The sequence below is a fragment of the Panthera onca genome, chromosome D4 (genome assembly GCF_046562875.1).
Source record: "Panthera onca isolate mPanOnc1 chromosome D4, mPanOnc1 haplotype 2, whole genome shotgun sequence".
NCBI lineage: Eukaryota > Metazoa > Chordata > Mammalia > Carnivora > Felidae > Panthera > Panthera onca.
The window spans coordinates 13,896,064-13,921,907 of NC_138351.1; the positions used below are offsets into that span (position 1 = coordinate 13,896,064).

The window sequence follows — 25,844 nt, forward strand, 5'->3', positions numbered from 1 at the left end:
GTAAGTCAGGACGAGGGCTTGGAATGCTGTGCGAGATGCCAGAGCCAGCTGGTAGCCTCATTCTTCCTCCTCTGTAGGGCTACATTCACCCCTAAACCCCAGGCCAGGGTTTCTTGAGCGGGCATCAGAATCACCTAGGGGCTGGTGAAAACACGATGGCCGCGCCCTACGCCTGGAGTTTCTGCTTCAGTAATGCCTGGTGTGTGAGGCTGGAGAGTTTACATTCATAACAAGTTCTCAGGGCAAGCTGGGGTCCACAGGTTGAGGGAAGCACTGTCCTCCCCATCAGGGATTCCTGCAGCTGTCGTCGTCCTGGCGGTTTCTCACACCCCTGCATCTTAGCTACGGAAAACTCCCTGCGTGTGGGCAGGGGGGCGGAGGGGAAATGCCTTGGAGTTTTTCTACCCCTGCGTCCACGCTTTCCTACAATTGGTCAACAAAGATTGATAGCATCAGTTTCTAAACTGTGGAAATATTTCTGTGAGATCCCAACATAAGAAAAAAAGGGGGGGGGGGGAGGTCAAGGCTGAGAGGCTAGGGTGAAGCAGGAACGCGGGTACCCCGGCCCTAAAGCTTCTCCCACTGGCTCCGGGCCAGCCTCGACCCCCTGCCCTGAGGGGGCGTGGCCGCAGAGTGGGCGCGACCGCAGGAGTGGGCGTGCCCTCGCGGCCAGGTCTGGCCCTCGCGGGTTTGCCGGGAGGAGGGTCCGGGCGGGAGAACGTCCGCCCACGCACGCTGTAAACAGTTCCGGTCGCTTGAGGGATCCCCGCGGCTTGTTTTGGTGACTGGGCGCGGAAGTATGTGGTGCTGGGAATGGGTGGGCCGTCTGTGAAACCACAAAGCCCCGCTCGTATATCCCTGAAGGCCGGGAAGCCTACGGAGATTTCCACGTGTCCGGGATCTTGCGTGCCTGCGCCCTGCGGCCGACGCGGAGGCGGGACCTGTGGGGTCCGCAGCCCCTGGGCGGTTGAGCATCCTCAGCGGGTCCGGGACCTGGGGCGGGGTGCGGCCCCGCCAGGCTGACAAGGAAAAGATCGCCCACGAAGGCGGTGGGGGCCTCCCCGAGCGGCCTCCTCAGGAGCCAGGACTCCTGGGATGACCCCCTGCTGACCCGACCCTGCAGAGCCCGGGCCACTGTTACATGCCGCCTCAGGAGAAATGGATATCCAGGCCGGGAGGTTCCTGGCAGCCCGCCTGCTTGGCAGCCTCTTCCAGAACAGTCCACGGAGTACAGGCTGCTCCCTGTCTTCTTCCAGCCTCGTCCCTGGAGGGATTCCAGTCTCCCTGCGCGAGTCTTTCCCTTTTCTGCTTATCACGGGGAAGTAATATGCATCTGGGCGTTAAATCACGGGAGAGGAGCTAGCACTGAACAGCACCAGAGCCCTTAGCGGTAGCAGGCCTCCGTTGTCAGAGCGCTACACAAAGAGCACTGCAAATTTATTACAGCTTTTTCAGTTTACCAATGGGAAATCCACGGCCGTGCTCAGGAAGTAGAAGGCATTGTGAATGGGGAGGCCGAACAGTACACAACTACTTAGAACGAGGCCAGGCAGGGCATCCATTAAAAAGAATATCCAGCTTTTTATAAAATGGGACTAGTGCACACCTCCAAACTCTCAGCATGGGGACATGCTGATTAGAATTTAAGTGTCCCTGAAGCAGTTTAAAAACCCCAAAGAAGGGCTCTCGGGGCGCCTGGGTGGCGCAGTCGGTTAAGCGTCCGACTTCAGCCAGGTCACGATCTCGCGGTCCGTGAGTTCGAGCCCCGCGTCAGGCTCTGGGCTGATGGCTCGGAGCCTGGAGCCTGTTTCCGATTCTGTGTCTCCCTCTCTCTCTGCCCCTCCCCCGTTCATGCTCTGTCTCTCTCTATCCCAAAAATAAATAAAAAACGTTGAAAAAAAAAATTTATAAAAAAAAACCCCAAAGAAGGGCTCTGAATGTATTTTAAGAGATTTTTAAAAATGATCCCATATGACGGCATCTAATAGACACTGCATCCTTTTCTCTGAAAGAGAACTAAAACCTAAGAGACTAAGGGTATTTTAACCGGTTGGTAATGAAGGCAAGGGTGAATTTGTGGATTTGTAGGAATCCATTTTTGTATGGATCCCGATGTATTTTCTCACTCACTGTAGCTTTGGGAGTAGGATTGCTCAAGAGCTCTTGAACGTGCAGTGGACTTGACAGAGAGTAATTCTTCCAGAAAAGACCTGCCCTGATGACTGTAGTTCCAGGGGGAAATGCAGAAAAATCATCACACAAGCGTGCCTTCCCTACAGCGTAGGGAATGGGTTGGTGGAGTGCGTTGAGCAGAGTTGCAGAGCCCTCTGGTGGACGTTTGCTTGACCACATTCATTTTAGCAGCTCAGATTGGGAAGGCCCCTGACTCTGGCTTTGAACTTCAAGCAAGTCATATGGGGGGTGGGGTTATGATGGCTCCTTTAACAAGGTGGGGATGTGGGGAGTACAGAGGGGCCCACACCCTCAACCCGAAGGACAAGAAATATATTCAGCCCACTTCAGTGATTCCTAGGGTTGGTGGAGAGGCTGGTGCTCAGCAGGTGCATAATAAATGTTGAGAAGGAATAAAGTAGAGGATAGATTAATGAATGGAAGCGTAGTTCCTTCTACAGCTGCTGAAATGCATTTGGAGAATCATAGGTATTGGATGATAGTGCCAAAGAGACCCAGAGTAAGGGGTTGCAATGGGAGTTAAAAGTGGAAAAATGGGAAAATTTGAAAACTCTCGTTTATAGGGTCGAGGAAAGAGACGTGTAAACAGTGTCGAAGACAACTCTTCTTGGACAAGAGATCTGTTGGCAAAAGCTAGAGCAAACCCTGAGCAGGCGTGAAGTGATGACCCTATAAAACCCACACTATGACGCCTCCCCAGGTTTGCCACCGGCCCTCGAGGCCGAGTCCATTATTTCTGTGCAGCATAGAGAAAACGGTTTCTGGCTTAATTTGGATCCCTAGCATCGCCCCTCCCTTCCACTCACAAAGGTAACCGACCGCTGTTTTTCTCCTATGTTCTCCTTTATGAAAGCAGTTACCTCTCTCATCTTCTCTATCCCCAGGGTGAATATGTACGAAATGACGATCCATTCCTGCGTGGAAGGCCAGCGCTCCATCTTCACTAACACGATATAGTTGAAGAGCATCAAGTATCCGATGTACGCCAGCTGTAAGGAAACACAATACAGGGTTCTGGCTACGGAGACCCGGGAGCCCGGCCCTTGGGCAAGGCCGCCGCATGGCAGAACAGAGCAAGGTCAGCAAGCAGGACTCAGAATTCACAACAAAATGAACTTCAAGGCTTTAAGCTATTCAAAGAATTTAAGGAAATGACTATAATATTTGAAATAATGTGATGTGCTATCTTCCTTTTGTCCCTTACATGTGTCCCTGGGTCCAGTACTTTGCCTTTACTTCTGTGCCATGATGCATCCTTTTTGTTTGGCTATTACCGTTTCTTGTGTCTTTCTGGCTAAAAAGGGGACCTCTTCTCTCAGTGCTACTCTTGTTCATGCATAAGCCTCAGGTTCTTTTTTTTTCTTTTTAAGTTTATTTGTTTATTTTGGGAGAGAGAGAGAAAATGAGTAGGGGATGGGCAGAGACAGAAGGAGAGAGAGAATCCCAAAGAGGCGGGGCTGGATCCGAGGACTGTGAAATCACAACCGGAGCTGAAATCAAGTGTCAGACACTCAACCGACTGAGCCACCCAGGCGCCTGGAGCCTCAGGTTCTTGAACTAGGGCACACAGTGGATTTGTGCCTAATGAATGCCAGGTAGGTGAAATGTCTGTGGGAAGGAAAGGAAGGCACATACTATACTTGTAAACTGGTCAAACCAACATAAAAATAGACTGGATTTTATCTTGAAGTCCCACTTGAATTGTTTTCTGAGTTAATGTCTTCTTTTTTTCTCCTCCTCCTCCCTTAATGTGCTTGGCTTAGCAGTGCCCTGGGAGGATTTTATCCATTTTCTATAGCAGCACCTCCCCACCCTATCCAAGTTGGGATAGTCCTCCCTGGTTTCTGCTTCTTTGAAAGAAAACAAGAGAAGATAAAGCAATTTATAGAAAGGAATGGGTCTGTGTAGCCAACTGTGGCTTGGAGGGGGGCGTAAGCCTCATGGGGCTCTGGCCCGGAGGCTGAATCCCGATAGCACTGGCTGAGGTGCTGGGTGTCCGCCGAAAACCCCTGGGGGCTCAGGTTTAGTGACTGTCACTGGAGGACTCGGTTATGTCTAGATGAGTGCGTGGAGTGTAGGAGGGCTGGTGGGGTTCTTGTGTCAGGGCCTGCGGAACCTCTGGAGAAAAACTCCTTCTCGGGGAAATGGCGTACGAGCTCAACCTTCTCTAGGCAACGCTTCAAGCTGAGTAAGGCGCTCGCTGGCTTTCGGGGCCCCGGGGGCTGTGAGCAGGAAGTGAGAGCGGGTTTATTCCTGTCTGCACTCTTCAGAGCCCGCAGAGCAAAGAATAGGACACAGTGTGGGCAAAAGGGTGGAGGCCTTGGAGATACAGTGCGACTCTGGAGCCCTGCAGGCACCTTAGCAGGTGGGGAAAGGTACAGCCTGACTGCGAGACAGAAAGGGGAACTGGCGGCCCCGCAGAGCTCGAGAAACGTTCCTTTCTCTGCTAATGGGGCCGCTCGCTGTCTTTCTTCCTTCCTTTCCTTTTTTAATAAAATGGATACATAGATTCTGAATAGGAGTCAAAGGTATTTTTAAAGCCCCTATGATGACGCATTTACAGACACAACCATATAATTTCTGGTCTCTTGCGTGGTGAACATATGTCAGAGTTCAGTGAGATCAGGAGTGGAAGCATGAGGACAGCTGTGGAGAGGCTGTTCCTTCTCCACCTTGCGCTCTTGTCTGCTCACCCCTTCAGGGACTGTCACTTAACAAAATTTTAAGGTTTTTTTTTTTTTTTTTTTTTGAGAGAAAGGGTGTGAGTGGGGGAGGGGCAGAGAGAGGGAGACACAGAATCCAAAGGAGGTTCCAGGCTCTGAGCTGTCCGCACAGAGCCCGACCCGGGGCTCAGACTCACGAGCCTCGAGATCATGACCTGAGCCGAAGTCAGACGCTTAATTGACGGAGCCACCCAGGTGCCCCTCACGGACTGTCACTTTAATCCACACCTCGGCCCCCACTCCTTCCCTCTGGGGCTGTTAGCACAGCGTGGAAACCTCACCTGAGGCTTCTGCTCTACTTGAAATCATGTGGGATACTGTTTAAAATGCAATTTGGTTCATATGGTTCCTGTTTACCGTTATACACGGGCATCCACTCTCGGTCCCCACGAGTACTGTATTTCACAAGACACAGCGGACTTCAATAGCGAAACTCTAAAACATATTCTCAGCCTCCTTCTGGCCTGAAATCCTTCTTTCTGGTTGCTTCCTTTTGTTTGTTGGGTCATATTTATTGCTTCTAGGGGAAATGAGTCTCTCTAACTGCCCTGGTTTTTATTATTTCACCCAATTCATTGTGACACATTCCAAAGAACTATCTTCTCTTGTCACACGCAGGCCCAGTGACACCCACACAATTCTTCCAGAACCTCTGCATTTTAGTATTTAAGCATCTCTTCCAACCTGCCTCTGTCCTCCGAATACAGGTCTAGTGTATTGGTTTGGCTGAAGGAATGTAGATGCAGTCAGGGAAACTTGGATTTAAATCCTAGCTCGAGTATTTCCAAGCTGTATCATTTCGTGTACATCAATGCACCTGCCTGGGCCTCCATCCTGTGAAATGGAGACGATGGCTACTGACCTTACAGAGCTTTTGGAAGGATTGGGGGGGGGGTGAGTTTGGAGGGGGGAGAATATATATCTATCTCCCTTTTTAAAAAATGTTTATTTATTTTTGAGAGAGAGGTGGGGGAGGAGCAGAGAGCGAGGGAGACAGAGGATCTGAAGTGGGCTCTGCGCTGACAGGAGACAGCCCGATGCAGGGCTCGAACTCATGAACCGTGAGTTCACCACCTGAGCCGGAGTCAGACGCTTAACTGACTGAGCCACCCAGGCACCCCTGTATCTAGTTCCTAACAGTTGTAGAGGCCAAATGAATGGTGGCTAAAATAATTATTTGCTTCTTTTTTCAAGCAACTTCCATTCCTCGTCTCCTCTTACCTCAGTACTTGTTTCCTTTTGGTCTGGTTAACTAGCCATACCTCTCCTTTTTTAAATTGCCCTCCTTACTGCTTATGCTTCTTCCACGATCAGCCTGTTATTTGTTATTATTATTATTTTTTTTTTTTGAGAGAGCCAGCGAGTGGGGGAAGGACAGAGGGAGAGAAAGAGAGAGAATCTTAAGCAGGCTCCAGGCCCAGCACGGAGCTCGACGCAGGGCTTGATCTCACAACCTTGGGATCATGACCTGAGCCACTATCACGAGTTGGACCCTCAGCCCCTTGAGCCACTCAAATGCCCCTCAGCCTCTTCTTTAAATCCAGTTACTCTATAATGCTTTTCTTTCCATGTTCAAGCTATAATATAACATTTTGGGACAACTCTCAAAATATAGACTTCCAAAAATATGACTTTAAACATGTTTAAATGGCACAACAGAGGACTGTCTGCTGTCTGAGAAGCAACCTATCTTAGAACTCACCAACATTCATGGGGTCTAGCTACAGATTACCTTAACATGACATGCTTTAAAATTGTGTGTGTCTACACACATATATTCTGTGAGCTTTAACAAGTTGTGTGTAGAATGTCAAAACTTTGAACAGAAACATAACCTCATGATGCTTATTTAAGTCAGTAGGCATCCTCTAAGGATTTGCATTTTATTTGCTCATATATTCTTTTTATACATTTTCCATTAACCAAGATGCTCAACTCCCAAACTATGCAATGAAAGCACCAGAGCTTTCTTCAGGTTGTGTGGATCCCTGGTGAGCTTTCTCCTCCTGCCCCTGGAGAGGGGAGGGGGCACAGTGGTGTTCAAACAGAGGCAGGAGTCTGTCCATGCTGGAGAAGCCCAGAGCTTATCCCTTGCCCTCTGACTTGGTTCCTCTTTTACAACTTGCAACGGTGTCCTTTCCAGCTGGGCACTTGAAATGACTCTCATCACAGACCAGATCTGCGAGCCAGCTGGATCCCTGCCTCCTTTCTTCTTAGAACAGAAGAGGACCCAACCTGGCCTTCTGGAAACTTGCTAAGATATGGAAGTGAACTTATGTGGAAATGAGGTGTGTTCCCTCTTTCAGAAACTTGGGAGTGTACACAGAAGGAGATATTTTTGGAAACCAGAGTGGGAAATACTCTTATAGGAAGGAACACATCCGAAAGCAAATGGGAGGTTTGATCTAAAGTGAATTTTACTGTTAAGCATCTCTGGGGAGGGGACTTAAAAATCTGGCATTCCTCATCTCCATGCACTTCCTCGAGGCCTAGGCTTTGTAAACACACAGCTATGGATTTCTGGAAGTCATTATGTAAACACTAACAACATGACTGGGGTGTCCAGTCCAATGGGTTTGCTGAGTCTACCGTCAGCCGCGCAGAAGGGAGCCGGACACACAGGCTCCACTTCTCGGAGGCATCTGATACAAGGAGAGCAGTGTGTCCCAAGCTTCCTGGACTATAAGACTCACTTGGGGAGCTTGTTAAACATATAGCCTCTTCAGCAACTCCTTGGAGATTAGATTTCATGGGTCTGTGATAGGGCCACGATGTGCATTTCTAACAAAATTCTTTATCATCAAAGAAGTTTTGGAAAAAAATACTGGGCCTTCTGTCTGGGGCAGTGGTTCTTAACCCTCGCTACTCATTACAAACACCTGGGTCCTTTGAAATAGTCTGAAGCTTTGGTTGTGCCCAGACCAATGATGTCAGAATCTCTGAGAATAGAGAACCCAGGTACCTTAAAATTTTTTTTTTTAATAGATAAATAGGTGGATTAAATAGAACCCAGGTGTTGTTGTTTTTTAAAGCACTCCAGGTGATCCCAATATGTAGTCAAGACTGAAAACCACTGTCCAAGGCATTTGTGACTTAAAAGTCTCTTGGCCAACAAATTGTCACAGCTGAATAAATGGGGACTAAGGGAATCAAGGAAATAAAGTTAATGCTGAACAATGATCAAGAAAAGAGAGAGAGAGAGAGAGATGTCTTAGATAGGACAAATGAGTCTTGTATTTGTAAAGGTGATAGGTAATTCTTTATACTATTATTTCTATTAGTTCTTTTATGCTCTAGATAAGGAGTTAGCAAATTTCTTCTGTAAAGGACCACAGAGTTCATTTTTAAGGCTTTCAGAGCCTGACAGTCTTTCTATAGCAAGTAATTGACTCAACAGTTGTTAGTACAAAAGCAGTCAGATTATTGGTAAACGAATGAGTTTGGTTGTGTTCCAATAAAACTTGATTTCTGGACACTGAAGTGTGAGTTTCATATAATTTTCATGTATGATAAAGTATTCTTCCTTTGATTTTATTTCAATTTTAAAAATGTAAAAAGCATTCTTAGCTCACAGTCCACAATAATAGGCCTGGATCTGGGACTTGATTTGGCCTGTGGGAATATAGTTTGCCAAGCCCTGTTCTAGGCTGGGGTAATTGAGGCATCCTGGTATAAAAGGAAGGACAGAAGTGGGTGTAAAATGTAGTAAAATTATCCTTTTTTTTTTTTTGGTAAAATTATTACCTTGATAAACTATTAAATTAGGGAAAATATATGTAAAGAATTTATAACAGTGCCTCACAGTAGGTGTTCAAAAAATGATATCATAACTATTGGGTGGATGGATGAATAAAAACACGGACTATTGCCATGCAATGTGACTAGCCTAGGAATAAAAACAGTTACATTTATATTGTGCTTACATGTTCCAAGCACTGTTCTAAGTGCTTTACATATTTTAACACATTTAATCTTTACTAAACCCTACAAAGTAGGTACTATTATTATCCCCATCTTAAGGAATCTTGGCACAGAGCGCTAAAGTAACTTGTTTGAGGTCACACAGTAATACTAAGGGGCCCAGACAGGATCTCTGCTCAGCCTGTCTTACCCCAAAGTCCATGCTTGTCACCCACTAAGTTGTTTCCTGCAAGGTAAATTTAATATCTGCATAAAATATATAAATGGAAATTATTTTTGTACGTCTTAATTTTTTCGGGGGAGAATTATTTTCTATTTTTAGTATTCACAAACCTGAATTTTTACTTCACTAAAAAAATCTAATATTTATATTTCAATTATATCTTCTTTCAAGACCATAGTTTACAACAGTAGTTTTCAGCTGGTAGCAAAGTAAGTCCATAAAGGGACATTTGGCGATGTCCAGAGACATTGTGGTTGTCATACGTGGAGGCTGGAGAGTGCTCCTGGCATCTAGTGAACTGAGGCCAGAGGTGCTCCTGGACATGGTACAGTACACAGGACAGTCCTCCTAAGCAGAGAATTTTTCTGCACCCCATGCGAACAGTGCTGAGACTCAGAAAGCCTCACTGAAAGGCAGCGTTAAGTGCTGGCATACGGGACCACACGCATGCACAGAAACACCTCATCTGGTCATTTGAGTCATCTTGGCCTCAGACTAGGATTTTCCTTTGCTGACTCAGGTGCCTGGTGGGTAGCTGGTTGTGAGAAAGGCCAAAAATACAGACACCTGTCCCTCATCTGGCACAGTGCCACTGTGACTGGAGAGAACCAGAGATGACCTGGGGGAAGCTCATCTTCATGAAAAACAGAAGTAGGAAACCAAGAGTCTAGCCATTTCTATCATATCAAGAGGCTATTTCAGGGACAAGATTTCATCCTGTGGACACAAAATATTTGCAGGGTGTGCACGGAACAATCTCCACTGTGACTGTAGTTACTTCAAGTAGTTTTTGCTGCTTTGGTTGGCATGTTGTTTCATCATGTCTGAACAAGAAAGGCTGTTTGATGACACTAGCAGATTGGGAGTAGTTACACACTTAGGCTACCAACCTTTAGTGGCGTTACTTTGAAAACTCTGCTCAGCCCTTACCCTTCAAATGTTCCCTACCCCCAGGATTGGCATCTAAAATGGGCAACTCCGATCCAGCGCTCATCCATCCAGAACACACAAGTGTTTTATAAAATGACATCTATTTTTTTGCTAGACTCATACTCGTCCCACCTCTATTTCTGTTAGTTCTCACTTTTACCATTTCCTTTATTTTCTGCAAGGAGGAGAAATGCAGAAGCTGTAGAAGCCGCCTCACAAACTCCACACGTCTTACAGAACTCTTGGGAAAAGCTTTCATCCCTGCCTGTGTGATCCTTATATTATGACTCACAGAGGAAACCACAAGGGTGCACGTGAAATTGACATTGGCTCTTTGTGGTCACCCATTAGGAAAAAGAAAAAGGAAAATGCTTACAGTGTAGAACCAGAACTTCACAATGGGTGCGTTGTAGAATTCATAGATTTTTCTGCCCAGGGGGATTAACCGGTGTCTGCTCTGAACTTCCTCTTCATCCTTCTTTCTGGAAGACTCCCCATTGTTTCGTCCCAACATCGCCTACAGTGGAAGAGAATCGACACCATCATGGCAGGGCTCTAGAGAGCATGCGATTCAGTGTACTCATTTTACACATCAGGAATGCATGCTCATAGAACCTAAGGGTTTTATCCAAGGTCCCCAGAGATTCACAGGTTGTGCCTTCCCTAGGTGTGCATTTGTGTCATATATAGAATCAAAGGTATTTGCCTGGGATGGAAGGTCTTAGGGATATCTGTTACCATTATCTTCTCTTCTGCCATGGGAGCTCTGGAAGATTCCATAATGGAAGATACCAGAGTTCTGAGAGGAGAAAGAGCATAGCCTCAGAAGGCCAGGAATCTCTTTTCTTTCCACCCCCTCCCCATAGTAGTGAGACAGGCAGATCTGGGTTTGAATTCTGTCTACTCATGCTAATGACTCTTAAGTAAAAACAAACAAATAAACAAACAAACACACTGGACCAGTAATATCTAACTTACCCAAAGGTTACGAGTATTAGGTTATCTGAAGTGCCTGGAGCTTAGGTTAGAAACCTCTCCTTGACCCTTAGGCATAAACCTTGGTTCCCTGATCTCAAACTTCATAAAACCCAAATTACTGCTGGGATTAGTTTCATGGCGACTTCTAAGCACAATGCCTTCCTCTGCATGGGAGACTCTGCTGGGTGGGACTAGAAGTCAGGCCTGACCTGGAGAGGCCTCATCGCCAAGCTGTTGGAAGTTTCCTTATGAATCGAATTATTTCCTTCTCACCCATGTCAACAGCAGTGGCAAAAATGACAATAAAACATCACAAAAAAGGCAGACTTTGAGAAAAGGCAGATGCATGCCTGTCTGGGTAGCAAGTGGCAGGATGAGTCAAATATGGCTGAAGATCCTACTGGTGAAGAGTTCCAAACTTTGAGTCATTCAGAAGGAGGACCGAATCCTCTCTTGGATGCTCAGAATCCATGGCACCCGGGGTAAATCTTTTAATGGCTCTGAATCTTAGTTTCTTTATCTTTAAATTGGAGGTAATAATGGCACCTGCTATAGGATTGGTCTACAAATAAATAAGCATTTGGCACTTAATAAGTGCTCTGTGTATACTAGCTAGTGTTTAGTTACAATGAACTGAGACTTTTCTTGGATAGTCTTGACGAAAATAATCTGGTTGGGAATTTCTAGCCAGGAAAAAGAAAAGTGTTATTAGGGCTCTATTATAGCATAATTTCTTGATTTTAATTGTTTTGGTATTATTCTAAGACAAGGTTAGTTCTACCATGTTTGGGAAATGAGATTTTTATTAAGTGTAAGAACAGGGCAAATCCTTCTAACTACTCAGTGACTGACAAGGATTTAGGATAGGAAAAAGGAGTGGGATACAGGTTTAGAGTTGAGAGATCTAATTATAGAAATCATTTGTTTATCTTGAATTTGAGAGCAGATAATTCTGGTTTCAAACCACCTTACTCAAGATATACAAATAGTTCCAACTACTTTTGTCATTGCCTCAACTATCCACCTTCTCAAATATGTAACAATCGCAAATGATGAACCTGTAACCAATAGGATTTCTGGAGAAGGTAACAAGGCAACTTCCACTCCTTTAAAGCCTCTATGGCTAGGAAATTACCTTGACTTAATGAATAGGTAAGATCCCATTCGATGGCCTATCCAAGCCTTTATTTTGATCAGTGAGCTGGGTCAATCTCCATGATAGATATGGCACGTTTGACTTCTATCAATATTGACCGCTGACCTCAAGAAACTCTGAGCTACCTCCTTCTATAATTTATAATTTATGTAACATAATTACCCTGCTTCTGTTCTGCTTCTTTATTTGCTCAATAGTACAATACAATTTGGGGACATAATGGGATGTTAGTAAAGGCAGCTTGGGGAGTTGTAGGCATCTTGGACAGTGACATCTTGGGGTAAACTCTAGAAAGAGTGGCTTCCCCAACAGAGTTGAGACAATGCCCTGGGTCTCTGGACATGTTGGAGCTTTATTAGGCAGAGTGCAAAAACACGTATCTGGCAATGCAGGTGAAAAAAAACAAAAACAACACGGCCTATCTTGCTTTCATTATTCAGATACGTTCCCAAATGAATGCATTTTTTAAAAGCTTTTCTTTTGTGGGTTTAAGTAAAGCATTTTCGAAATTTCATTAATTCCAGCCTAAGCAGCTTAACTGACCGATTTTCTTAATTTCTCTTCCCAGTAGTCAAACATTTCCTTTGACTACATTCCTTAAGCAGAATGTAATAGGGTCAAATACAGGCAACACTACATAATATGGATTTGAGAATTTTTGCTGGCTGGACACAGATGTCAAGTCTGGGAAAGATCCATTGAAGTCAACTAGGCCACTAAAGGCTACTGATAATGAAACTGAAGCTCATATTTTGTATATAATTTTGGAGGGGCCAGGGGAAAATGCTCCCATCCAAGAAAGGATATGTTGGTTTAGCACCGAACTTCAAATATCTTTCCTATGAAAGGAGTGGAGGTGTCAGCACGTGCATTCTCCAATCTTCTCCAGGTTAAGGAACACCAGTGCTCCAGCAGGGACAGAATTTGTCATTAGGGTCAAAAGAGGCTCCACCTTAAAGATATCTGCTATCCAGCCCTAACTTTACCAGTCCACAAAATCCCTTCTTCCTTTCCTTCTAGCTGTTTCTGCCTGTGGGGAAGAAGCCCAGGCAGTAGAACTAGTGTGAGGTCTTTCCCTCAGGTTCTCAGTAAACAACAGCAGGGTCTATTCTCTGGGAAGCAGACTTTGCTCTCAGTCGAGAGATGCATCCTTTAGTGTGATTTCATGAAGGATCGGGTTCTCAAAGCTCCACACGGCACAGGAGAAGGGAGCTGCCTTCTTTGTTTTCTTCCTTGAGACCCACCAAGAGAGAACTGTGATTCAGCTTGTGGCTGCCTTCATAGGGTCCTTCCTTGAGGCTTCAAGGCCAAGTCATACTTGACGTAGGAGGCCCATGCATTATTTTTGGATTCTTTCTGCTATGAGGTAGACCAAACCAAGTGAATGCCTACATTTGAGACTAAGAAGAAATTCTCTGCCTCCCTGAGGCTATAGGCTAAAAGCATGGGCAATGGGATCTCTACGTCTGGGTTCTAATCCTGGCCTTGCAATTAATTAGCTAGGTAACCTTGGGCAATTTAACTTCTCTGAGTCTCAGCTTCCTCACCTGTAAAATGGATAATAACAGTACCTACCCCATGGGATTTTTGTGAGGATTCCATGAGTACGGGCACGCCAAACATTTAGTGCCATCCTAACAATATTCGCAAACATTTATCAAGGTTCACAATATGCCAGGCCCCAGTCTACAGAAGTGACGTGTACACTTTTTAAACTGCAAAACTGCCTGTGAGCGAGACAATGTTATCATTCCCATGTTAGAGGTTAAGAAACGGTGTCCAAGGTCTCACAGTGAGTAGGTGTTGGGGAAGGATTCTGGCTCCAGAATGAACATTCTTTACCCCTCTAATAAAGATGTGGTATTATTAGTACTACTGTTTCTGTTAATGGTTAAAATATCATTCTCTATCCTTGAAGGATTCAGAGGCCAAAATTATAGTAAGATCTTTAGGGAAGACAGTCATCTGATCCTGTCACAGAGGCGAGCAGGCGCCTCCACTAGTTTTTATAAGAATCCTGAAATGGAAAACCAACACTGGCTTTTAACCCTGTGAGTCAAAAACTGTGAATAATTGGTCAATCAAAAGAGTGGCCAGATGCTTATACCCTGCTGTACTCGGGGCTGGGATTGTTTCCTTTTGGAAGGAAATACTGTTGATCTGGAGGAAAAACAATTCACAGGGTGCTCCCACTAGTATACTAATGGAAAGGGCCTTTTGTCACCTGAGCAAAACCAATTCTGGTTTTCTCTCCTTACAGGTTTTTTGAGTCATCACAGTCATTGCTCAGGGTGGTGGGGAGGGTGGGGGATATCAGGGAAGTCCTATGGAGCTGTCGCGCGATGTCTCCAAAGCTCCGAAGCCCTGTTTGTCTCTTTAACAGCATGTGACATTTTTAGACTTTGGACATGATTCAGTAGCGGTCACACTGCTCAGGCGGGGGTTGCAGGAAGCTGTCCCATGCCCAGCTGCCCCTTCTCGCTGCAGAATAAAGCATCCATGTTCTATAATTATACCAGAAGAGCTAATAAAAGCCTTCCATACAAACCTCAAAATTCAATTAGTCCTGCATATGTGAGCCTGACCCTGAAGACAGATAAAGGCATAGCATCTGATCACCAGAAGGGCTCCAGCCCAGTGTGGCTCGGCTGGCTGCCCCCACATACATTCCTTTGCCTTCTTCGTATGCTAAGACTGCCCCAGCACCTGCTCCTTTATAAAGCGTGGCTTGTTTGGACAACTGGGGGTGCCTGGCTTTTGGATTTCACTGGGTTGTCCTGTGACCCTGGCTGAAGGATTTTGCACAGAAATAGTCCCTATTGTTATGTTATCTGTGCCTAGAGAAGACACTTTTGTAATACTCTGGTCTCACACTTAAATGAAAGCACCTGGTTGGAGGGTGACCTTGGGAGTCACTGAGTCTTAAGTTGTATCAACAGGAAAGGTGGAGTAGGCTTGCCGCCCGCGGACAAGGACGGGATAGTTTTCCTTACTGTCAGTTCCATATCCTCCTCATCTTTTTCCTTTGTGGGCTTCTCTGGCTCTTCTGGTTCCTTTTCTTGGAGGTGGATTTCCTGGGCCTGAGACATATACGGCATGTCGTCTTTGTTCTTGAACTCCAAGCTGAGAATTGAAGGAGGAAGTAGAATTCCCAGAATTACCTAAAGTAATAATAATGATAATAATAATAATCACATTTAAAGGATTAAGATGAGGGTGGTTTTTTTTTTTTCTTAGAATCAGAGGGCCTGGGGTGGTGGGGTGTGTGTGTGAGTGCACACGTGCGTGTGGGCACACGTGTATGCCCTGAGTGAGGCACCTGCACATGTTAACACGCAGAGGGTCACTCGTGCCCATCCGGGAACTGTTATGCACAGTAGTAGCTGTGCATAACAGCACATAGTAGTTTTTGGAGAAAAGGAGCATCTTGCCCAAATCCACCCAATTGACACCCACTTTGCATGGGGGAAGCTGAGGAGAATGAGGGGCCCTGCTCAAGGCAAAAGTGGGAAAGAATTCAGACTTTCATTTAGCCATTAGTGCTTGGCTTTGTGAAATCAATTCAAATGCATGTCCACTGGCATTTGTTTGCTAACACATCAAGTGGAGTCATCTGGGTATCTCCGTGTCCTAAGTTGACCTTGAGAAAATCCAAGTGGGAAAGCATGTTTTCATTTCGGAGTATTCCCCTGGCACTTGCTACTGCACAACAGAAACACACACACACACACACACACACACACACACACACACACGTGGGCTTTGTATTCACCATGAGAATCCCCTACACAAACACTCCAGGAAGCCCAGCACTGTGTTTCTATCATGTGTAAACAATATGCTTCAGCCTCCATGTGATGGTAATAAGTACATGGACCCTTCTCACAAGAGGGCAATCTCATTGTCCATTTGTTTTTCATTTTTTTAACGTTTATTTATTTTTGAGAGAGAGAGAGAGAGAGCGCATGCGCGTGAGTGGGGGAGGGGCAGAGAGAAAGGGAGACACAGAATTGGAAGCAGGCTCCAGGCTCTAAGCGGGCAGCACAGAGCCCCATGTGGGCTCGAACTCACAAACTGTGAGATCATGACCTGAGCCGAAGTTGGACGCTTAACCGATTGAGCCACCCAGTGCCCCTCATTCTCCATTTGAATGATAATCCCACACTTGATTTGTCTTCCCCAGATCTTCTCCCGCCTCTTCACCCAATCACTAAACTGGTTCTGCTCTATAAGTCTTCTGAATATGAACTTCCTTGAAGGAACTGCACCAAGGTGAGGGCTCAGAGAGATCCTGAACAGTGAGTGAAAATGAACCGCAAGTAATGAGGCAGGGGCGGCCTGTGCTTGAATGTCCACAAGGACTCTGGAGCCGCTAAGGGAAAAGGGAGGGTGGTGACCCTGAACTCAGGGTGACTGGCAGGCCTGAGAAGTCTCGGGTGGCATGCTGGCAGTCTCGAGGGGACATGACACCCTGTCCTCGTATCTGAGAGCCAGGCTTGGCGGTCACTGGTAGTGCAGCTATAGGGTGCCCATGACCCACTTCATGGAGCTCTTCTGAGACTCTGGGGCCAAGAACCTGCAGGGAGGATGGCATGGGGGAGGGGTGCTGGTTCCATCAGGGTGGCCTTGGCCGATTGCTCTGGCCTTTTTGCCTTGGGCTGACCTCAGAGTTGCCTAGACCAGGAATTTCCCAGGTAAAATATGAGCCTGGCTTCAGTTGTAACAGCCACAAACTCTAAACAGAGAAAGCATTTGAAAACTCCTTTCAGTCTTTTCTCTCCCATTTTCTTTCTTTTGCTTCTTCCAATTAAATGTCTTCCTTGTAAAACACTGAGGAAAACATGAAGAAGCAAAGCCACACATCATCCCATGTCTTGTACCTTCAGCCCCCAAGGTAACCACTACAAACACTTGGCTCTGTATCCTCCCTGGTTTCTTAAAAAAATTAAAACTTATATAGATATAACTGTGCATGTACAGGCTTAGAGAAACCTAAAATGGACTCAGGCTCTACATAACTGGTCTGCAACGTGTTTTTCATCAGTTAAGAACAGACCAAGATGATCTAGCAACATCTTTACACATAAACCCATCTCATTTTTATTTCAGGTGAAAACATTTCTCAAGCATAGCTGGGGGGAGCCAAGGTGTCTATGACAAGGTACAAAGGAGGGCCAAGGCATTGAGGTTTGTACGGCCACGCAAGGTTGCCCGGTACGCGGTTCCTGGTGCAGCATGGCTTATACCAGAGCAAATGGTACCTCTTATGGTACCTGTGTGTGACCATCCCCTTTGGATCTTTTGCAAAATACTAATGTTTAGGCATGCCATCTCCAGAGGTTCTGACTTAGCAGAACTTGGGGTAGGCTGTAGTCTCTGTATGAAAAAAACAAAACAAAACTATATAGAAGATTTTGAGTCATGGTTGGGGCTTAAAACCACCCTCCTGAGATAAGAAAATGCCTAGTTCCACCAGCTCGGAAAGCTCCAAACCAACCCTCTGGTCCTCACAGCCAACAGGGCCTTCTGGGCGCGCTGACCTTGAGGCCCGAGTTCTTGCGCATGCGCAGCCGGCCCATCCACATGTCGGTGAGCAGCATCTGGCTGCACGTGTGTGCGATGAAGTCGCGGTGCTTGGCAGCCACAGCAAGCTGCAGGCAGGTGGCGTTGCTCCAGTTCTTGAGCTCATACGTCAGCAGTTTCATGGCCAGCTGTTCGTCCTGCTTATAGGACTGGTCGAGGAGCTCCACCGCCAGCTGGCCGAAGTCCCTGAAAGACAGAATGTGAGGGATTGTCCTTTGGCCATCTTGGAGACTTGGATGATGAAAGTGGGGGCCCACTGGCCAGGCCACAAAAGGGGGTTACTGTGTGGCCCCATTGTTGCTCATAGGGTATAGTCTGTTCACTCGTTCATCTAGCCAACACCCATGAACCGTCCACCATGTGCTAGGTACTGTGTTTAGAACTGGGGGGTATAAGCCGAACAGGACATGCTCCTGGTACCCAAGGCCCCCAATTCAAGGCGACGGATGGGGGAGGCAGACCAAAACAAATCAACGAGTAGAGTGTGGTAGGTCTTCTTACACGTGAGAGACCTCAGTTCATAGCTGAGCCTTATCAACCACAAGCTTGTGATCCTGGACAAGTTAATTAAATTCTCTGAGTTTCACTTTCTTCAGCTTTAAAATATGCATAATAGGGACACCTGGGTGACTTAGTCGGTTAAGAGTCTGACTTCAGCTCAGGTCAGGAGTTTGAGCCCCACTTCAGGCTTGGTGCTGACATCTCAGAGCCTGGAGCCTGCTTCAGATTCTGTGTCTTCCCCTCTCTCTCTGCCTCTCGCCTGCTCGTGCTCTGTCTCTGTCTCTGTCTCTCTCTCTCAAAATAAATAAATAAATATTGAAAAAAAATTTAAATATAAAATATGCATAATAAGAGGATGTACCTCTTGAGGCAGTTGAGAGGCTGAAATAAAATCTAGATATCTGTGAGGACTTCCGTATCTAGCACTGTTTGCCATAAATGTTAACTATTGGTGTCCACCTTCTGTGTGTACCACTGAGGTGACCCTACCTCTGCCGAATGGTTTGGGTAGCTCAGACCCTCCAGTATTTGGGACCTGCCTCCTCTTCTTGCCCCCTCTTGACCACCCCATTTGCTGGGCTGGCCCACCTGGAGTTGTGGTTCAGTTCCTGGGAGATGTCATCAACCATGTCATTCTCAGATGCCTCGTGAGCCATGGCTTTGCAGAGCTTGCAGGCCACCAGGGCCTTGGCCATGGCCTCCTCGCCGTGCTGCCAGAAGAACAGGGCCATCTTCTGCCTCTTCATCAGGACGGCCCACACCATCAGCTCATGGAAAGGGAAAGGGAAGTGGTTGATCTCAGGGTCATCCAAGTCAATGTCAACCTCTTCTTCTCGCTTCTTGGTTGTCTTTCTTCCTCGCCTCAAGGGAACATCATCCTGTCATTTTAGGGAAAAAAACAGAGGTGGAGTGAGAAATGAGTCAACTAAATATATCAGATGGTTGTTTACTGTATATGTACTATGGACCCTGCTCTGGGATTCATACAGAATGAACTAGCCTTTCCCAGTACCTATCCCAGAAGCACTCACTCCTAACTTTAAAATAAGATCAGCCCTATTGGAACATGTCAGTGTTGTACTTCAACTTTTAGTATTTTTCAGTGGGTATTTTTCAATTTCCCTTCCTTCCTTCCTTTACTTTTGTCCGCTTTTTTTTTTTCCCCCTACGTGTAAGGTTATTTGTGCCTCATGATGGACAGCACTACCCTTTTCTCTGAAAGGACAAAGACATCCTATACTTGCAGGTGCCTAAGCCACAATACCCACATGAACAAAAGCTGGGAAACAGATAATCTATCTCGAGTTTCTACATACCTCTCAGGTGCATTTGTGAAGTATTTCTGGCCTTTGGATCAGTTGCCATTTGTAAACACCCATGAATAGATTTCACTTACTGGAATTTATATGCTTCCTTGGTTATCGAGTTAGTATTTCAAATACGATTTATTTTCTTGCTAATGTAACCTCAGGGTGGAATTTTCAAAGCTACTGTGACTTGCCCTCTCAACACTGGGAAAAAGTCCACTTCCTTATTTTAGAATCATGTACTAAGCCTTACCAATTGAATGAATATATATATGTCAATTATTTATATATATGTATATATATATAGTATATGAGTGAATATATATGAATGAATATATATAAAGAACATATGAATGAATATTTATGAATATATTAATGAATAATGAATATATATACATATATATAAATAATTGACATTAATAATTTGGGCAAATACTCACCTCCATTCCCAGTAGTTTCAAGGCTTTGGGCTGTTTAAAAAAATGTTATACATAAAGTTAGATCTTTCTTTATAGAGGTAAGAAAAGAATCCTATTATATCTTAACCAGGTAACAGAACATCTCTATGGTACCACATAGCATTTATTCATTTCACTAAATAAAATGCTACAAGAGGAACCTATTTATAGAAATTCTAGAATTAGGGATTTAGTGATTTTAGTGAATCATAGAAAATTAGATATCTAGAGGGGCACAATGAGATTGCCCCAGGGTAGAGCCGAGCCTGCAGATTTATAATCTGTTTCATGGACCAAAATTTCTTCCATCTTCCTAGAACCATCTTATTTAGTTGACATCTCCATGATCTCAGGCACTTGGGTAAGCCATGAAATGTTCACTCAAACCATGAGATGTTTCTCAAACCTCTGAAATACCTCTGCTACCTGGAGACTTGGAATATTACTCAGAATATATGTTCAGATACTTCACGTCGCCTATGCAGCTGTCCAGTAGAGCAAAGGGTCATGGGGCCACAAGGGCATGTGCCGATGGTAGCAAAAGGTGCTCAGTGGTGTGGAAAGTGCCAGCACATACTGTAGCATCAATGGTCACGCTGGGAATGTGCAAAATAGCCACAGGCCAAGACGGAGAGAGAAGACAACTCAGCAGATTACAGCCCTTGATTTATATCTAATGAGTGGAGACACAAAATTACATCTCAGGGGTCAGGGATTCCCATTCTGTGTTAAATGTTACAGAATGGTTGAGTGCTCTCTTGAAAGTTGAGTAAAATAGTAAGGTTGCAGCCCTTACCATTCCTCCAAATTTGATTTGACCACTCAAGTAGGAATAGCTTGGACCTTGCCTGTCTCCGTTTCTTTCCTTTTAGCTTCTGAAGTGCCCAGCAGTTTGAAATTTGTGTGATTTTTTTTTCATATTTATACTTCCTGGTGTTTTCAAAGTGGCCTCGTAGCACCACAAAATACTTTCAAAATCTGAAGACAAGCCTCATTAAAAATAAAAATCATGCCAACCACCAGCTAGTGTAACAGCTCTCCAAATGCGGTCCAGGAACCCTGTGATGTCTGGGTCTCTGTGAAGTCAAGGTGTTTTCCTAATAATACTAAGATGTTACTTGTCTTTGACACTGTGTTAACATTTGCAATGATGGCATAAAAGAATGGTGACTAAAACGGTAGGGTGGGGGGGTGGCAGGAATGAAGGCAGTGGCACCAAACTTTACTAGCGGTCATTAGGTCCCATTGTTATGCACTTGAAATTTAAAAACAAACAAAAATCCAGTGTTTACTTAAGAAGCCCTTGATGAGGCCTAAAAAAATATTAACTTTATTAAATCTCTATCTTCGATGCTAAAGAAATGTCTTTTCAGGGTTTTGAGGGACGAAATGGCAAGTATGGGTTAAGCGCTTTCCTTACATACTGAGCTATGATGGGTTGTCCTGAGGACAAACACGCAGTTCCTTGGCTTGTGGCCATATTGTTTCATGCACTGTCTGCTAGAAGGAATGACTGCCAGACAAACTATGTTTATTTAGTCTTGGACATTTGGCAGATATTTTTGGAAATGGCCGAAGTGGGGCTATTGTTTCAAGGAAAGTAACTGATGGTATTTGTTGCCAATGGCAAAATTCAAAATTTTCCAAGCAGCAATTAGAAAAAAAGGAGAATTTTTGAAAACTTGTATATCCTTTCCCCCATGACCTTGACAGTTTTTCAGAAGTTAAAGACTTTTCTGACAAGATTGGAAGGGATATTAATGAATGTGAGTTTTTGAAATTGTTTAACGAAATGTGTCAACAGTGAGATCTGTATAACTCAGCAAACCAATATTTTACAAGGACCAATCCTTGATGTTACAAGATCCATGCAAAGTGTAAGATCAACCAATTAATTTTTTTTTTAATTTTTTTTAACGTTTTATTTATTTTTGAGACAGAGAGAGACAGAGCATGAACAGGGAAGGGGCAGAGAGAGAGGGAGACACAGAATCTGAAACAGGATCCAGGCTCTGAGCTGTCAGCACAGAGCCCGACGCGGGGCTCGAACTCACGGACCGCGAGATCATGACCTGAGCCGAAGTCGGACGCTTAACCGACTGAGCCACCCAGGTGCCCCATCAACCAATGAATTTTAAAGTAACAGAGTATAAAAAGTTCACTGAAGCTATTTCAGATTTCGTGTTGCAACTAATCATTAAGAAACTGCCACTTGTGGGGTGCCTGGGTGGCTCAGTCAGTTAAACGTCTGGCTTTGGGTCAGGTCACGATCTCATGGTTCATAAGTTCAAGCCCAGTGTCTGTGCTGACAGCTGGATCCTGCTTCAGATTCTGTGTCTTCCTCTATCTCTTCCCTCCCCTGCTTGAGTTCTATCTCTTTCTGTCTTTTAAAAGTAAATAAACATTAAAAAAAAAAAACAAAACCTGCCACTTGTTGAATTTTGATGTATGTAACTTCAAAAAAGAATATCTATAATTATCTGTAAAGATTATTAAAATGCTCCTTCTCTCTCTCTATATATATATATGTATATACTTGTCATATTTGTTACATGTCTGTATGAAGTCAGCTTTTCTTTGTATATTTCAACCAAAACATCTGGCAACAGACTGAATGCAAAGGTAGATATGAGAATGTAGCTGTCTTCTATTAAGCTAGATATTACAGAAATATGAAAAAAGGGTACAACAATGCTACTCTTATCACAAAAGTCGTTATTTTTCATAAATACATTATTTATGCTAACATCTAATGGGCTTCTTATGGTTAACTTAAAATGAATTAATATTAACTATTAATGAATAAATATTTTTAAGTCTTTACTTTCTAACATGATAATACCCATAGATAGAACTCCCATACATAAGAGCTTTTGGGGGTCCAGGGGTCCTCAATAATTTTTAAAGGTATAAATAGACCCCAAGACCAAAAACCTTGAAAACCACTGAGGTAGATAAGATTAATTTGACTTTCATTATTATTCCCTGATCATTAAGGCTCACTCCCAGTTGCCAGTTTCTTATTTTAATTGGACCTGCTGGGGAAGAGAAAGGAGTGTATCAACCAATACATTGCCTTTTTTTCTTTCCTCCTTTTGAAGGATTTGGGAGGGAGGAAGAGGTGGGTAGACCAGTTGCCTTCTTATCTGAGATGCTCCTTGGAGATAACGAAGCCACACCCCACATGTGTCGTGCCCTAGTCCTCCCAGGAGTCCAGAAGAGGAAACTTGCTGCAAAACTCACCCTCTTGGGGCCAAAGAGATTGTGGTAGAGCGTCCGGAAGCGCTTGCGCGTGTAGTTGCAGCGATAAGCCCCGCCCATCAGGTACTCGATCACCAGGCCGATGTCAATCAGGCTGATTCTATAGTCTGGGGGCAGGTTCCCCTATCAGGGAAGAAGGAAAACACACACAAACACATCCAAAAGACAGCGTGGTTTACTAGGGATTCTATGCCATGTGTTCTGTAACTATTTTAGAGTAAAAAAAAATAATTAAAAAAGAAACATATGAATGTATTATTATGCTGGTTAATTAATTCACCTTAAAATAGATCCAACCGAAACCTGGATATTCTCGCTTGGAAAGAAGACATAAGTTAAATAAGAAGATGCAGTAATCGTCGGCAATAACAGAAAATCAAAATATTTATTCAAGTCTTCAGCTGGGGAGAAAAAAACACCAGTGTAGCAGAAAGAAACACAAGGCTTGACATGGCAAATGCTACGAGTCCTAGTCGCTAGCAACTCCTTTCCCCCAGATGTTCTCCGGGCCCCCTGCACTGCTCTGCCTCTGGCCCAGGCTTGTTACCTCTCTCTTGCTGACCTCTTCATGCTCACTAAATGAAGACTCCTTCCAGAAGATGGTTGTTATTACCAGGGCCTGCATCAGGTGGGCTCTGCTCAGAGTTCAGATCTCCCTTGGGAAGACCTCTATTAACAATGAAACAAATTTGGCACCTTTTTCACAGGAGGAGAGCAGATGGATGTCAGGATGAAGTCATTTAGGAGCACCCCTGGTGGTTATTAAGAGAAACGCGGTGGCATCAGAAGAGATTCTATCAAGGGAATATTTATTTTCCCAGAATTAAGCAGATTTTGGATATTTTCTTTCAAAGAGTGCTTCTTATGGGGTAAGTTTCAGCTGCTTGCATATATAGGTGCGAAAACACAAGAGGTTTTACCGTTGTCTAGTCATTACTGGCTTCTACACCTAAAAGGTGCTCTATAGGGTCTAAGGAAAGATACTGGCTCTGCTAGGTCAAGGAAGGATTAATTCCATTTGTGGGAAGTTCTGAGCACACAGTGAGTTTCAAAGGGTGTGATTAATTAATTCACTGTCTGGTTTATTTCCTTGATGCAAAAGTATGCCCTGTACCATGAATGGCAAGGGTACCACACTGTGTAGGGAGCCGTTGCACTATGCCCTTGGATATATATAGGAGAAGCACGAGGGCTTTGTCTACTTTTGTCCTTAATGGAGGAGTCACTCCAGATGCTGTGTGAGATTTGGTGGTGGTTATTCAATTTCGGTGGCATCAGAACCACCTGGGAAACTTGGTGACAGTACAAAGGCCTGGCCCCTGTCCTGCTTCAATGTATGGGCCTCTACATGATTTATTAGCTCTCCAGGTGATTCTGATATACGCCAAAGTTTGTGGAATCGCTGTTCTAGTAACAAAGGTTCGGGTGGGCTCACGTGACAAAATCGGAAAATTTACAGTGTAGAGTCATCATTAGGAAATCAGCTTAAATTGTTTTGCTAACGGAGGGTAGCAAAATGTATGCTTCCTCGGCTTTGCTATGGTCAACAGCATACATTTGTAAGGGGTTCAGGGTTAGAGGTGGCCCACTGTATCCTCCCTATCAAACCCATAGCCTTAATTGCTTTATTGATCTTTGTATCCCCAGTGCCTTTTATAGTGGCTGGTGTGTGGTAGGCATTCAGAAAGTTTGCTGGTAAGAATGTGAATGAGTAAAACAGTGAAATTAATGGATGTGGTTGGGATCAAGTCTCAGTTTCAGTACTGTGTTCTTGTCAGTATTGGAACTAACTGGCCACAGTCTGTGAGTCATCCTGTTTGGGATAGCCCCGTATCACCGTGGAAACTGACTTGAAATACGCCTATCGCTCCATTGGTGTTCTCAGTGGAGTAGGAACGAGAAGGAATGAACGGAGAGCAAATGAAGCAGCAGCCTGAGCACAGGAGATCCTGGTGCTGCTCTTTAGACTCCCTTGCCGCCCCCGACCCTTCCTAGCCCTGCCCATCAAGCTCCACCTCTCCCTTGGCTTGGGGCACAAAGCAGGCTTGGGGACCCAATCTGAGGCAGCTGAGCAAAGCCATCACACTTGGGGTGGAAGCACTTTGTGTTACAGAACCCCTCTCATCCTTGACCTTGGCTCATCATTATCCCAACCAAAATGTCCCTTCCTAAAGATGGTCTTATTCTCCTCCCCAACCATTCTCAGAATTTTGGAATCTCCTCTGAGGACTCTCTCATGAATCTGCCTGTGTTGGCAAGTTAAGCTATCCTCAGGTGGTCAGACAAGACCAAGTGTCTGACTTCTTTATGCAAAGCATGGCAAAAACAGAGAAAAGGGAACTTTGAGGAAGTCTTTAGATAGTAACTTTTCATGCACTGCCCTTTCCATAAACATGAAACTGAGTTTACAAATATTACTCATGCAATCACTTTTCTCCATTGTTTTGGGACTGCTTAACAAGGCTGTGGGTTTCTGGATCGTCAGCTGTACCTGACAGTTAGACAGGCCTGTTATTTCAAGAGTCAAAGAACCCTGAAGTCTGGACCCTTCTAGGTCTGCCTCATCTCATCTGAGTCTACAAGGATGACCCACAGAAGAGACTCCACATT

The 25,844-nt window shown here is 44.8% G+C and overlaps 1 protein-coding gene and 1 long non-coding RNA gene across 7 annotated transcripts in view; one reads left to right on the forward strand and one right to left on the reverse strand.

The window, feature by feature from the left end:
• The window catches only part of TRPM3 (transient receptor potential cation channel subfamily M member 3), a 495,179-nt gene that overhangs the window by 64,180 nt on the left and 405,155 nt on the right, over positions 1 to 25,844 (reverse strand). For 4 of the 6 annotated variants that reach the window (XM_060610081.3, XM_060610079.3, XM_060610083.3 and 1 more), the window contains 8 exons: positions 23,515 to 23,550; positions 23,217 to 23,357; positions 19,956 to 19,985; positions 18,797 to 19,086; positions 17,665 to 17,893; positions 15,118 to 15,285; positions 10,367 to 10,507; positions 3,054 to 3,182 (listed from right to left, as the gene is read on the reverse strand). In XM_060610081.3, the coding sequence (XP_060466064.1) occupies positions 3,054 to 3,182; positions 10,367 to 10,507; positions 15,118 to 15,285; positions 17,665 to 17,893; positions 18,797 to 19,086; positions 19,956 to 19,985; positions 23,217 to 23,357; positions 23,515 to 23,550 (1,164 nt within the window). The remainder of the gene's footprint in view (positions 1 to 3,053; positions 3,183 to 10,366; positions 10,508 to 15,117; positions 15,286 to 17,664; positions 17,894 to 18,796; positions 19,087 to 19,955; positions 19,986 to 23,216; positions 23,358 to 23,514; positions 23,551 to 25,844) is intronic. The other 2 variants (XM_060610082.3, XM_060610080.3) reach the window with 1 other exon arrangement.
• On the forward strand, positions 671 to 10,359 carry LOC132663629 (uncharacterized). The gene is made up of 4 exons (XR_009603173.2): positions 671 to 797; positions 3,078 to 3,271; positions 7,060 to 7,204; positions 10,173 to 10,359. It is a non-coding gene; the product is annotated as an uncharacterized LOC132663629 (long non-coding RNA).